This window comes from Triticum aestivum, chromosome 2D, assembly GCF_018294505.1.
Source record: "Triticum aestivum cultivar Chinese Spring chromosome 2D, IWGSC CS RefSeq v2.1, whole genome shotgun sequence".
Lineage (NCBI taxonomy): Eukaryota > Viridiplantae > Streptophyta > Magnoliopsida > Poales > Poaceae > Triticum > Triticum aestivum.
This window is the reverse complement of record NC_057799.1, coordinates 132,101,049-132,113,467: the sequence shown is the minus strand read 5'-3', so window position 1 is coordinate 132,113,467 and position 12,419 is coordinate 132,101,049. Positions and strand designations below refer to the sequence as shown.

The 12,419-nt window shown below is 46.1% G+C and overlaps 2 protein-coding genes across 2 annotated transcripts; both read right to left on the bottom strand.

Annotated features, from left to right (window-relative positions):
• Positions 1-452: 452 nt before the first annotated feature.
• LOC123049033 (uncharacterized) lies at positions 453-2,889 on the bottom strand. Its single transcript, XM_044472034.1, has 3 exons — positions 2,396-2,889; positions 1,434-2,137; positions 453-972 (listed from the first exon to the last, which is right to left on the bottom strand). The coding sequence occupies exons 1-3, from the start codon at positions 2,585-2,587 to the stop codon at positions 837-839; spliced, it is 1,032 nt and encodes a 343-aa protein (XP_044327969.1). The 5' UTR covers positions 2,588-2,889; the 3' UTR covers positions 453-836.
• Positions 2,890-10,316: 7,427 nt separating this feature from the next.
• Positions 10,317-11,766, bottom strand: LOC123049031 (fasciclin-like arabinogalactan protein 2). The gene is made up of 2 exons (XM_044472033.1): positions 10,980-11,766; positions 10,317-10,643 (listed from the first exon to the last, which is right to left on the bottom strand). Exons 1-2 carry the CDS (start codon positions 11,624-11,626, stop codon positions 10,514-10,516), a joined length of 777 nt encoding a protein of 258 aa, XP_044327968.1. The 5' UTR covers positions 11,627-11,766; the 3' UTR covers positions 10,317-10,513.
• Between the last annotated feature and the right edge of the window lie 653 nt (positions 11,767-12,419).

Below are 12,419 nucleotides of genomic sequence, written 5' to 3'. Positions count from 1 at the left end.
TCATATTACCTTTTAAACCTTGTCTTTCTTCTTCTTAACTAATGAGATGAGGCAAATCTGTTGCCTCCTGTTTCAATTTAATTTTTTTTTTGTAAAGATGGCACATGTGCATGCTACTGATAGTACATTGTAAGGAGTATACGTTTGCTGCGTGCACATGAACAACATGATTAGGTTGCAAAATAAGCTCTTGGTACCTTCCTAACGACCAATCAGTTGGCAACCTGCAGCCTACTTATATGGTTGACAAGACCGCTGACTGTATGTACGCACAAGATCATGTATACAATATAAGTTACATGGAACAACCTGAGAAACGTGTGTGAAATTATGTTGTCATGCTAACATGCCAACACCACTTCTTTGTCATTTGTCACCAAGTCGGTTCGCATCATGTCATTTGAACGATATATATGTTTTTCTGAAAGCTGTTGAAAGTAACTATGGTGCATAATAAAATGGAACTCCTCCCTCATCTAATGCAGCCTCATGGACGGATGCTTGCAATAGAAGTTCCAATGCTACTACTCCACTACATATCGAACTCATGGTCACCAGTATCTCGTTACATCAAACGAAGCCTAGATCCATAAGTAAGTAAACACAAAATACATAGAAAGTGTTCCCGGCAAAAGATATATATAAGTATACTATATGCATAGAAAAATAACACGATCTAGATCCTGCAGTTTCATCAACTGACCATGCCACCACCCCGCTGAACACCACTATATGCATCGAAGACAGAGGAAACACCCGTGAAATCTGTCACCACGAACGGAAATAAGTACGAAGGAACGACCCGGGGAGGCGAGGCACTCCGAAGCGGCCACAGACTAATGTTCTTGTTGTCCTTGCCCATGTGGAGTGACACGGGCGGCCGAAGCGTAGGCAGCAGCGCGACCCTTACACCATCTTGTCAGCCGGCACACAAGAGAACCAAGATATACAAGTGCATGAAACCGCAAGAATCTGCAGGGGAAACATAGATACAGTTAGCCACCCGCAAAATAACAATAATAACAGAAACAGTTAGCGTACATAATCAAGATTTAGAAAAGCTGGAGCAATTCAAGCAGCCGTACAAGCATTGCTTCGGTACACCCCTCTGAAATGAACTAACGGTGGGGTTTGTAATAAAATATACGAGTTCCCGTAAAAACTAACAATGTTCATTAAATTGACGTATATGTACAGAAAGCCCAAATCTAAATTATTGTTGACTAACTGTACTAGTATGCGATTTATACATAGATAGAATCCTCTAGCACCAGCTCGAATAAGGCGCTCAAAACTCTGTGGGGCGGAACAAGAGCGAGCTAGTGCACCAACAAATTGCATGAACTGATGCTATGGACAGGCGTACGTGCTGCGCTTTTGCATGTGCTTCCATTTGATCGTAGCGGAATTAAGCGTGAGGAAAGAAAACTCACAACGCCACGAGCCCGCCGACAACAAGTACCAGAATAATAATGACGATAAGTGCCACAACTCTTCGACGCTTGAGATCTGCCGGAATCAGCACGGCGTCGATGAGGTAGACGGCGAGATGGTCGTCGTCGACGACCGTCTTGGTGATCCTGGCCTTGTTCCGTGTCGACTGCGGCCACGAAGAAAGTATCACCCTGCCTCTGTGGTGACGGACGGTGAGCATCTGCTCCCCATCAAGCGTCAACACCTCCCGGTGAACCCAGCTGAGCAGCTCCTCGGAGTAAGCCATCGTCAGGCCGTGGTACAGGAGGGCCGCGACCTGCTCGTCGACGGTGAGACCATGGAACCTCGGGATGAACGTCCCCACCGCCTCGTCGTCGGGGCAGAGGATGGTGAGCCCCAGGTCGCTGCCGATCTGCTCGCGGAACGCGTCGCCCACGCCGGCCGTCGCAGCGACGAGGCCGGCGAAGGCGCCGCACCCGCCCTTGGACAAGAGCATCGTCAAAGCGTCCTCCGGCGCCTCCGGTGGTTGCCCCTCGGGCCAAGCCTCCTCCGGCGCCTCCGGTGGTTGCCCCTCGGGCCAAGCCTCCTCCGGCGCCTCGGGTGGTTGCCCCTGGCCCTGGGCGCAGGAGACGAGCAGGAGGAGAAGGATGCTGCAGGAGGCGAGTGCGGCTCCGGCGAGCGACGCCATTGTGCTTCTCCGGCCCTGAGAAGTGAGAACACCGAGGAGCATGGAGATGAGAATGGCAAAAGGAGGGTTTTTGGCCGGCGGCCGGCCTTCAACTCCAGACCCAGTGCCTAGCCTATCGCAACTATATACCATAGCGTGCAATAGCATTGCTCTAGAAAACAACATCAGGAGTGTCAAGAACAGGAACCTGCTAATAATTATTCGTCCTTTGCTCGCTCACTAACAGTATATTGAACTAATCTGTGACCCAGCAGGAGGAGGAGGAAGACTCGCCGTGCGGCTGCAGAGCGTGGAAGCTTTCCACGACGGCGCCACCAGTCGATTTCGCGGCCATCCACCACCAGCCGCAGCTCCACTGGTGCCGCAGCCGCTCTTTGCCGTATGCGCCAGCTTGGCCCACCTCGCCGAGGCACACGGGAACGTCGTGGCTGCGGTCAGTCTGGAGTCGAAGAAGGCCTTTGTCATTCCGCCAAACAAAAAAAAAGAAGGCCGTTGTCTCCGCGGCCATGATGCTGATCCCGGGATCTATTTTGGATCCCCGCCTCGTGCTCTAGGACCATCTTCTTTTCTCCTCGTATCCCTGCTTGAGGCCCCCGTCGCTACCGCCAAATCCCACATCAATCAGCCGCCGCCATCGCGGGTTTCGCACAAAAATGGGGAGAGCGGATGGGTGGAGCGCCGGACAAGGGAAGGAGATGGGGTGAGGCAGGACGGCGGCGGCGGAGAGCACAGGGGAGAGAGGAGAGGTCGGAAGGTTGCTTGTGGGCTTGAGGAAGAGGAAAAAGAATCTGAGTGCGGAGCGACCTTCTCCTTGCCTGTTAAGCTGGGAGCAACTAGCGCTCCTTCTAGAGCCTCGCAGCCATCAGCGTCACTTGGCGCGCTCTCAGCCATTCGCCACGTGTCGCGCTTTGGACGCTCCCTTCAGATTTTATTTTTTTATTTTTCGCACGTGTTTTCGGCTTTTTAAACGTTTTTTTGACGTTTTGGTTTTTCCTCGGTCTTCCTTAGCGTTTCGACAAAAAAAAAATTTGCGCGAAAAAACGTGTTTATTTTTTTTCTTTCGTGAAAAGTCACGTTTTTTCTTCGCGAAAGACACGGTTGTGCTTTAGCGAGAGTCACGGCCGTGCCTTTTGGAAACGAAAAAAACGCGTTTTCTGTTTTTTTCTTTCGCGAGAGTCACGGTTTTACTTCCGCGAGAGGCACGTTGTGCTTTCGTGAGAGTCACGGCCGTGCCTCTCGGAAAACGAAAAACAAAACGCGTTTTCTGTTTTTTTTTTCGCGAGAGTCACGGTTTTGCTTCCGCGAGAGGCACGGTTGTGCTTTTGTGAGAGTCACGGCCGTGCCTCTCGGAAAAGGAAAAAATACGCATTTTCTGTTTTTTTTTTCTTTCGCGAGAGTCACGGTTTTGCTTTTGCCAGAGGCACGGTTGTGCTTTCGCGAGAGTCACGGGCGTGCCTCTTTCGAAAAGGGAAAAAACGCGTTTGTTGTTTTTTTTCTTTCCACGAGAGTCACGGTTTTGCTTCCACAAGAGGTACGGTTGTGATTTCGCGAGAGGCACGGGCGTGCCTTTTCCGGAAAGGGAAAAAACCATGCTCCCGGTTTGGTTTTTTTATCCGGTTTTTTTTGTGAAAAAAAGTTCGTCAAAACCTATCAACATGGGATCTAGTTTTGAAGATCTTGACGCGAGGAATCCAGTGGTGAAAACGGTTTGAGATTTGGACGCACGGTTTAAGAGATAAAACGTTTTGAATAAACGAATCTACGAAAAAAGGGAAAACTCCCAGGTTGCGACAAGTGGCACGCTGCATGTGCGCCACTTGTCGTGACCTGGGAAGATGGAGGGTTCTTTGCAACGAGTACTCCTTAATTAATGATTTCGTGTTAAGCTTCCGCTTCCTTTTTTTTCCTTCTTATTATTCAGCCCGGTAAACGCTCAACAGGTGACCCACTCAAAACAAGCTGGCCCAACCCACGCGCTCGCTTCGATCCGACGTGGCGGCCCTGAGATGGAAATGTGGTGGTCACGCTTCCGTACAACCCCAACACCCCCCCCCCCCCAGTATGTATATACGTATAGGCCCGTACATTGTTTTTCTCTTCACTTTTTTTTTGCCCTTTTGTTGAAGTTTAAAAAATTATGCAGCTTCGAACTAGAGACTTCCACTTAGATAGTACAGCGAGGCAACCAACTGGCCACGTTCATAGTTGTGGCTAATTTAGCTACGCACCATACTTACTTATAAAACATAGGGGTTTTCCTTTTATTCCTTTTTTTGCTGAGTTTTCATGTGTGTTTTTCTCTTTTTTTTCTTTTTTTTTCGTTTTTCGGATTCCTGAACTTTTCAAAAGATATGAACTTTTCTTAAATTCAAGATACTTTTTTCAAATCCGTGAACTTTTTTCAAATCCTTCAAAAAAATAAAAAAAAATTGTGAACTTGTTTTTAAATGGCTGAAATTGTTTCAAATGCATGAATTTTTTTTGAAACCACGTGAATGATTTTCAAAATTGTGAACATTTTTTACATACAATGAATTTAATTCAAAATTGATATTTCTTTTGAAAACCGGCTGGCAAGTTGAGTTTCCCAAAACAGGGAATATTTTTTTGCAACTTTATTTATTTAACCTTTTTCTGAAAATCTGTAAAACTTTTCAGATCCATGAACATTTAAAAAAATCGATTTACTTTTTTCATATCCATGAGCGCTTGGGTCGGCCTAACAGGCGCCTGGCAGGAGCAATGATGTCGCCTAGTTGGGCCAAGGCCTAAGCATTTTTTATATTTTTTCATTTTCATTTTATGTTAACTCATTTTTCTCCTTTTTGAACTTTATTATTCTTTTGAAAATTTATTTACAAATTTGAAAAATTGCTTGGAATACAGAAATAACAATTTTAAGTAACTATTTAAATTCTTTTTTCCGTCAAATATTTGTGTCCTTTTGTATTTATTAGCTTTGTTAAATACTTAAAAGTAACAATTTTAAGTATTTGTTTAAATTATGATTTTAAATATTTTTCCTTCCAAACTGGTGTGAATGCCTACCATTGGCATGTCCTTACAAAAGTTCCATTTGAGAGCTCGTTGTTTCTCGATATCCGTTAAATGACCATAGTTTTTTAATTGGCTTGTATTATCAATTGAAGGCACCATGACAAGGTGTTTTCGTTTATACAAATTTTGCATTCTCTGGAGTTTTCTCTATCAAAATGGTGATAAATGGTCTAACTATCGCAACTTACAGACGGTGTCAGATATCGTTCAAACCTCACATTGGTGCTTACCATGGACATGCCCACCTGCTTGTAAAAGTTGGGATCATTTTAGTAATGTCTAAAAATAGATAATATTCAACGGAGGGTGTCCGGGTAGGCCAGAAGACTCAGTCTGAGAGCACTTTGTTTCTCGACATCTTTAAAATCCCCCCCCCCCCCCAAAAGTTCATGACCTTGTATGAACAATGCAAGGCACCATACAAAGTTGTTTGTGTTTTTGATAAGTTCTACATTTTTTGAAGTTATCTCAATGAAAAAAAGGTCGATAAATGGACGGACATGTTTGTCGGCATTCTGGGAACGAGGGTTCCCAGACTTGCCTGCCTGCGGCCCATGGTGTGGCTCTGCAAGTGGGCCCGTACGGCCCATCTTCATCAACAAGGCATTCAAGACCCTCGCGAGGGGCCAAGCCTCGCGAGGCGGACGACGCAAGGTCTCTTCGGGAGTAGCCTCACCAGGTTGGCTCGCGAGGAGCGGAGAGATCAAGGCTAGGCAAACCTCGCGAGGCCTTCGTGACGTGAGCCATGACGATCAAGGCCAGGCGGGCGCCAGCACGCACAATGTACTTGTTTCCTCTTTGGTGCTAAGGGGGCAAGCGCAGGCGCGGAGTACCGAGGCGTCAAGCAAAGGTTTCCATATCGGTGCAACGAGACCAAGACCAGCAGGACGGCAAGACGGAGGTCAACATGGAACCCAAGGCGGAGTCAACCAGAGCCTTTTGCAGGCGAAGACTGCTTTTGTCAGGATAAGTTGTACTAGTTGTCCCCTTTCAAATTGGCCGTTGTTGGCTCCCTTCCCGCTCAATATTTGGGGAGAGGATCAGGGCCTCTATAAATAGGACTAGCCACCACAGTAGGAGGCAACGGAGCCTCAGGCATCTGATCTTTAGCCAACCCTTAGCCACACACCGAGCGTATGAACACCTCGACCTCAGGAGGCTGTTCTTCCCCTTGTAACTGTTCATCCTTAGCCCAAGAGGCAATCCACCACCATACACTGGAGTAGGGTATTCCTCCACAACGGTGGCCCGAACCAGTATAAACCTTGTGTCCCTTGTGTTGCGAGTTCGTCAAGTTAGTCCTTGAGATCTTAGAGAAGTTAGGACGTGGATCAGTAGTGGGAGATCTTCGCGCGCACCCTAGTGTTCGAACCTTGAGAGTTTTGCCGGAACCCGTGATCCGACAATGTCGGAACATGCACACGGCGTCGGAAGTCGTTCAAACCTGGCACAGACGCCTACCATGGGCATGGCCACCTGGTGGAAAAAATTGAGGTCATTTTAAGGATGTCCAAGCAACCCAATGTTCAATGAGGGTACCTGGGTAGGCCAGAAGCTCCTTTTAAGAGCACGTTTTTTATGACATCCGTTGAATGGCCCCCACTTTTTTCATCGCCTTGTATGACCAATTCAAGGCACCATGCCATATTGTTTGGTTTTTTCACAAGTTCTACATTTTCTGGAGTTTTCTGATAAAAAACAGATAAATGGTCGAATGTGTCGCAACTTGCAAATGGTGTCAAAAGGCGAGAAGGCTCTGTCCTAGAGTTCGTTGTTTTTTGACATCTTTAAAATGGCCCCATTTCTCCCCATGGCCTTGTATGATCAATTTAAGGCATCATGCCTTGTTTCTATTTTTGGTAATTTTTGTATTTTCTAGAGTTTTCTTGATAAAAAAAGCAGATAAATGGTTGGACGTGTCGCAACTTGCACACGGTGTAGAAATCGTTCAAATCTGACATGGAGGCCTACCATGGGCATGCCCACCTACTTGCAAATTTCAAGGATTTTAAAAATAGACCATGTTGAATGAAGGGTGTTTGGGAAGTTCAGAAGGCTCCGTCTGAGAGCACATTAGTTCTCAACATCCTTGAAATGGCCCTAATTTTTTTCCTAGCCTTGTATGTCCAACTCAAGGCACCATGCTAAGTTGTTTGGGTTCTCGACAAGTTTTGTATTTTCTGAAGTTTTCTTGGTAAAAAAAGTCGATAAATGGCCGAACGTGTCACAACTTGCATATGGTGTCAGAAGTCATTCAAACCATGCATGAATGCCTACCATGGGCTTGCCCACCTGCTTGCAAAACTTGAGGTTGTTTCAAGAATGTATGAAAACAAACCATGTCAACAGAGGGTGTTCGGGTGCTAGATGGCTCCGTTTGAGAGGATGTTGTTTCTCGACATCCATCAAATGGACCCACAATTTTCGCACCAGGTTCTATTACCAATTAAAGGCATTATGCCAAGTTGTTTGGATTTTTGCCAAGTTTTTCATTTTCTGGAGTTTTTGTGAAAAGGCGCGATAAATAACCAGATGTGTCGCAACGTGCCAACGGTGTGGGACATTGTTCATACCTGTCATGAATGCCTCATATGTCCGGTCCAGGTAGCTGCAAGAAGTTGTGGTAATCTATCCGCAGTAAAAAAAACACCAGTGTAGAGGAGCGTGCCAGACTAGACCAGACGGGTGCATCCATGAGCATATAATTTTTCCTAATTTGAATGCTTCTGTTATTTGTAATTTCCATCAATATCAATCAACATGAACTTCTTCGGTCCTAACCTTTTTTTTCTTCAAAACAATAATTTTGGAATTTTGAATTGTGTACGAAATGTTTCCAAACTTGAACACTTTTTCATGGACACAACACTTGCACACCACCTTTCATGGGTTGGCCCAACTACACAAGCGGTCAGCTGTCGCTCTTAGAGCATACGCCCGATCGCTTCTTCGTGGTTCGACCAAAACATTATTCATGGTTGATCTGGACGACAAGTTGACCATGGACATGTTTGACCTTTGATCGTTGACTTTCAAAAACGGTTCATCATTTTGGAAAAGTTCATGGATTTGAAAAATATTAGCGGATTTGCAAAATGTTCATAAACTAAAAAATATCATGAACCGAGAAAATTTCACGGATTTTGGAATAACTTCAAGGATTTGAAACAGTTCATCGATTTTACAAAAAATTAATCAAATTTTCATTTTTAAGAAAGTTCATCAATTTTAAGAAAAAGATTCATCGATTTTGAAAAAAATTCATCAATATTATATTTTATGAATTAGAAAAATATTCCAAATTTGGAAAAATTTCACCAAGTTTGACAAAATGTTCACAAACTAAAAAAATCATTTCTTGAAAAAACGAAATTGAAAAAAGTTTGCAGATTGTAAAATAAAAAAGAAAACAAAAGTAAAGGAAAACGGAAACCCAACAAAACCGTTAGAAAAAACAAAAAAACAAGGAAAAAGGAAAAAGGGAAAAAGAATAAAAGGAAAGAAGAAAAGAATAGGAAAGACACCTGTAAAATCGTGAACTAATGATAGCTAGTTGATATGGTGTCGGACTCTGAACCTGTTAGAATCCAGCTACTATCACATTTTTTTGCGATTTAAAATTAGAAGAGAAAAAAAAAGATAGATGGGCCGGCCCAGCTCGCAAGTATATGGCGTATACTTATACTGCGAAATATGACTATCATGTCCTTTGTTATGAAGAGGTATGGGCTAATCTAAACCGTCTTTGTGTTTAGGAGGGGTGTACCGAAGCAGAAATGTCAAAATATGGTGTTAGTGGTGAGTGAATGTGCACGTGCATTTTTCTTTTCAAACACAATACAAACATAGATGCTTACATACACTCGCCCAGAAATGCATGCATGCATGCATACCCTACTCTTATTAGTACCTTCAACATACCGAGTTGGCACATTATTGTGAGATTAATGAAGTGACCAGTCGCCTCGCAGTCGACGAGAACATCTCCTCCCACTAAATGAACATCGTCGAAAAGCCCGAAATAAATACAGAAAATGCGAGTACCAGTGTCAAGTTTAGAACTTGAATCCTAGTGGGCTGGTTCCACTGCAAGGATCCTAACCATCAGAGCTATGCGCACTTCACGAATCTGCATGGTTGGGGCTATCAAGAGCATTTCATGTGAAACGTGACTTCTTGTGCACCCAATGCATCATGCGAATTTGGACCATTGGATGAAAACCCGATAAACAATATTAAGACATAGATGGTGTTGTGAATATAGTTTGCAAAAAGAATCTTACATTTAAACAAAATCAACCCTCGGCCTACATGTTCACTTTGACGAAATTCTTGGCCCTCTTTGCAAATGTGCCAGCAACTATTTTTCATGCAAATTTATCCGTTGGTTTTCCATCCAATAGCTCAAATCCACACGGTGCCTTAGGCGCACGGAAACGCGGTTTCACATGATATGTTCTCATCAACATTTTGCATTCTGTTCTAACAGACCGAGCACACACGCCATGCTGACATGATGCTGAATTGCACATCAGTATTAGTCAGGCGAGTCGGCACATGGCACATAATTTAGGGGACGAATTGAGGTAAAGCAGGCGATTTGTGTGATGGTTTCAATTTTACTACGGATAAACTGTGAACATGGCATCTATGCGTGCTACTGCTAGTACTGTGGCAAGGAATATACACTTGCTGCATGCACATGAAACAGCACGATTATGTTGCAGAATAAGCTCCTGGCATCTTCATAACAATGAATCAGTTGGCAGCCCGCAGCCTACATATATGTTAGAGCAGACCGCTGACTGTATGTACGCACAAGATCATGAATACAGTATAAATTACATGGAACACCTGAGCAACATGTGTGAACTCACCTTGTCATGCTCTGGATTGAACAGGCCCAAAACACAACCTAATCAATAGATCAACAGCACTTTGCTTTGTCATTTATCGCCACGTCCGTTCACGTCATGTCATTTGCAGGACATATGAGTTTTGAAAAAGTTGTTGAAAGTAACTATAAATTAAATGGAACCTCCCCCATCTAGCATGCATGCTACACTTTCTTTATAATAACTCAATATTGCAATAAAAGATGCTAATCCAGGCCCCATGGACGGATGCTTGCAGTAGAAGTTGCCTCAAAATATAGCACTACTACATATCGAATTCATAGTCACCAACATTTTGTTAAATCAAACGAAGCCTAGATTCAAAAGTGAGCAAACACTATATACACAAGTCACCGACCTGATCGTTCAAACTATACGACGAGTACAGACCATAAGAGGGAATACGAGGGGAGGCGAGGCACTGTTCAGCGGCCACAGACTATTGTTCTTGTTGTCCATGTGAAGTGACACGGGCGGCCGAAACGTAGGCAGTGGCGCGATCCTTGCACCATCTTCTCAGCCGGCACAAGAGAGAACAAACATAAACAAGCGCATGCCACATCAATATTCTGCAGGGTAAATAAACATAGATACAGTTAGCTACCCGCAAAATAATACTGTAATAACACATACAGTGCATAATCAAGATTTAGAAAAGGCTGGAGAACCTCAAGCATAATAGTCGAGTTAATCAAAAACTAGTAATGTTTATTAAATTGACGTATGTACAGAAAGCCCAAATCTAAATTATTGTCGACTAAATGTACTATACGATTTATACATGGAATCCTCTAGCACACCAACAAATCGCATGAACTGATGCTATGGACAGGCGTACGTGCTGCGCTTTTGCATGTGCTTCCATTTGATCGCAGCGGAATTAAGCGTGAGGAAAGAAAACTCACGACGCCACGACCCCGACGACAACAAGTACCAGAAGGAAGACGATAAGTGCCAAAACACCCCAGAACGAGATTTGACGCTTGGGATCTGCCGGAATCAGCACGGCGTCGATGAGGTAGACGGCGAGATGATCGTCGTCGACGACAGTCTTGGTGATCCTGGCCTCGCTCCGTGACGAAGAAACTATCACCCTGCCGCTGTGGTGACGCATGGTGAGCATCTGCACTCCATCAAGCGTCAACTCCTCCCAGTGGACCCAGCTGAGCAGCTCCTCGGAGTAGGCCATCGTCAGGCCGTGGTACAAGAGAACCGCGACCTGCTCGTCGACGTTGAGGCTATGGAACCTCGGGATGAACGTCCCCACCGCCTCGTCGTCGGGGCAGAGGATCGTGAGCCCCAGGTCGCTGCCGATATGCTCGCGGAACGCGTCGCCCACGCCGGCCGTCGCGGCGACGAGGCCGGCGAAGGCGCCGCACCCGCCCTCGGACAAGAGCATCGTCAAAGCGTCCTCCGACGCCTCCGGTGGTTGCCCCTCGGCCCAAGCCTCCTCCGGCGCCTCGGGTGATTGCCCCTGCCCCTGGGCGCAGGGGACGAGCAGGAGGAGAAGGATGCTGCAGGAGGCGAGTGCGGCTCCGGCGAGCGACGCCATTGTGCTTCTCCGGCCCCGAGAAGTGAGAACACTGGATGAGCAGGGGAAAAAGAGGGTTTTTGGCCGGCGGCCGGCCTTCAACTGCAGACCCAGTGCCTAGCCTATCGCAACTACCTCGATTCCAATTCTCTTTGGACACTCAAAAGATGGTGTTGGTGAGTGAATGCGCGTGGCTGGCTCACTGAAATGGTTGGCTTCGTGACTTTTTCACAGAGGATGTGTGTCTCTGATTGAGGAAATTGTACACCGATGGGTTTTACTTCGTGGGACTTTCCGCGAAACTTCGTGCGCGGCGAAATTCGACACGTCCTGCTATGTTTGCACATGTGAAATTTTCGCCAAAATTGAGTTGCAGTGGATCTCACTTTAAGCAATTATATTTAGCGCCTCGTGTTAAGTTGATGGGCAGTACTAAGCGCCGGTCGACCGGCCGAATTTCGGCCGGTAACCTGCCCAGCGTGCAATACAAGCGTGCGGCGCCGTCCGATTTCAGCTTCGTCTTCAACCTTTCTCTCCTCCCCCCACACCAAACAGCTGCGCCTCCGTGCCCCAGCGCCGCACATCGAGCTCGCGTTGTCCTCTCGTCCCTCGCCGCAGCCAGCTCGGCGCCCACGACCTCCTTCGAGACTCGTCGCAAGCACCTGACAACGCCGGTTGCAGGATGCTGTCGCTGCCCATGCTCATAGCCTCACCGTGGCGCTCACAGAGACGGCGCCCCCCGTGCCTCCGCCGTCTGGCAGCCCCCCTTGCAACTCCATGGTTGTAGTAGCTGGGTGCGATGCCCCGCTGCCCT

Coding starts and splice junctions, on each gene's coding strand:
- LOC123049033 (XM_044472034.1), bottom strand. CDS start 2,587: ATGACAAAGGCCTTCTTCGACTCCAGACTGACCGCAGCCACGACGTTC. Junction 2,138..2,395: donor CCACGCTCTGCAGCCGCACG/GCGAGTCTTCCT, acceptor CTCACTTCTCAG/GGCCGGAGAAGCACAATGGC. Junction 973..1,433: donor GTCGGCGGGCTCGTGGCGTT/GTGAGTTTTCTT, acceptor TTTCCCCTGCAG/ATTCTTGCGGTTTCATGCAC.
- LOC123049031 (XM_044472033.1), bottom strand. CDS start 11,626: ATGGCGTCGCTCGCCGGAGCCGCACTCGCCTCCTGCAGCATCCTTCTC. Junction 10,644..10,979: donor GTCGTCGGGGTCGTGGCGTC/GTGAGTTTTCTT, acceptor TTTACCCTGCAG/AATATTGATGTGGCATGCGC.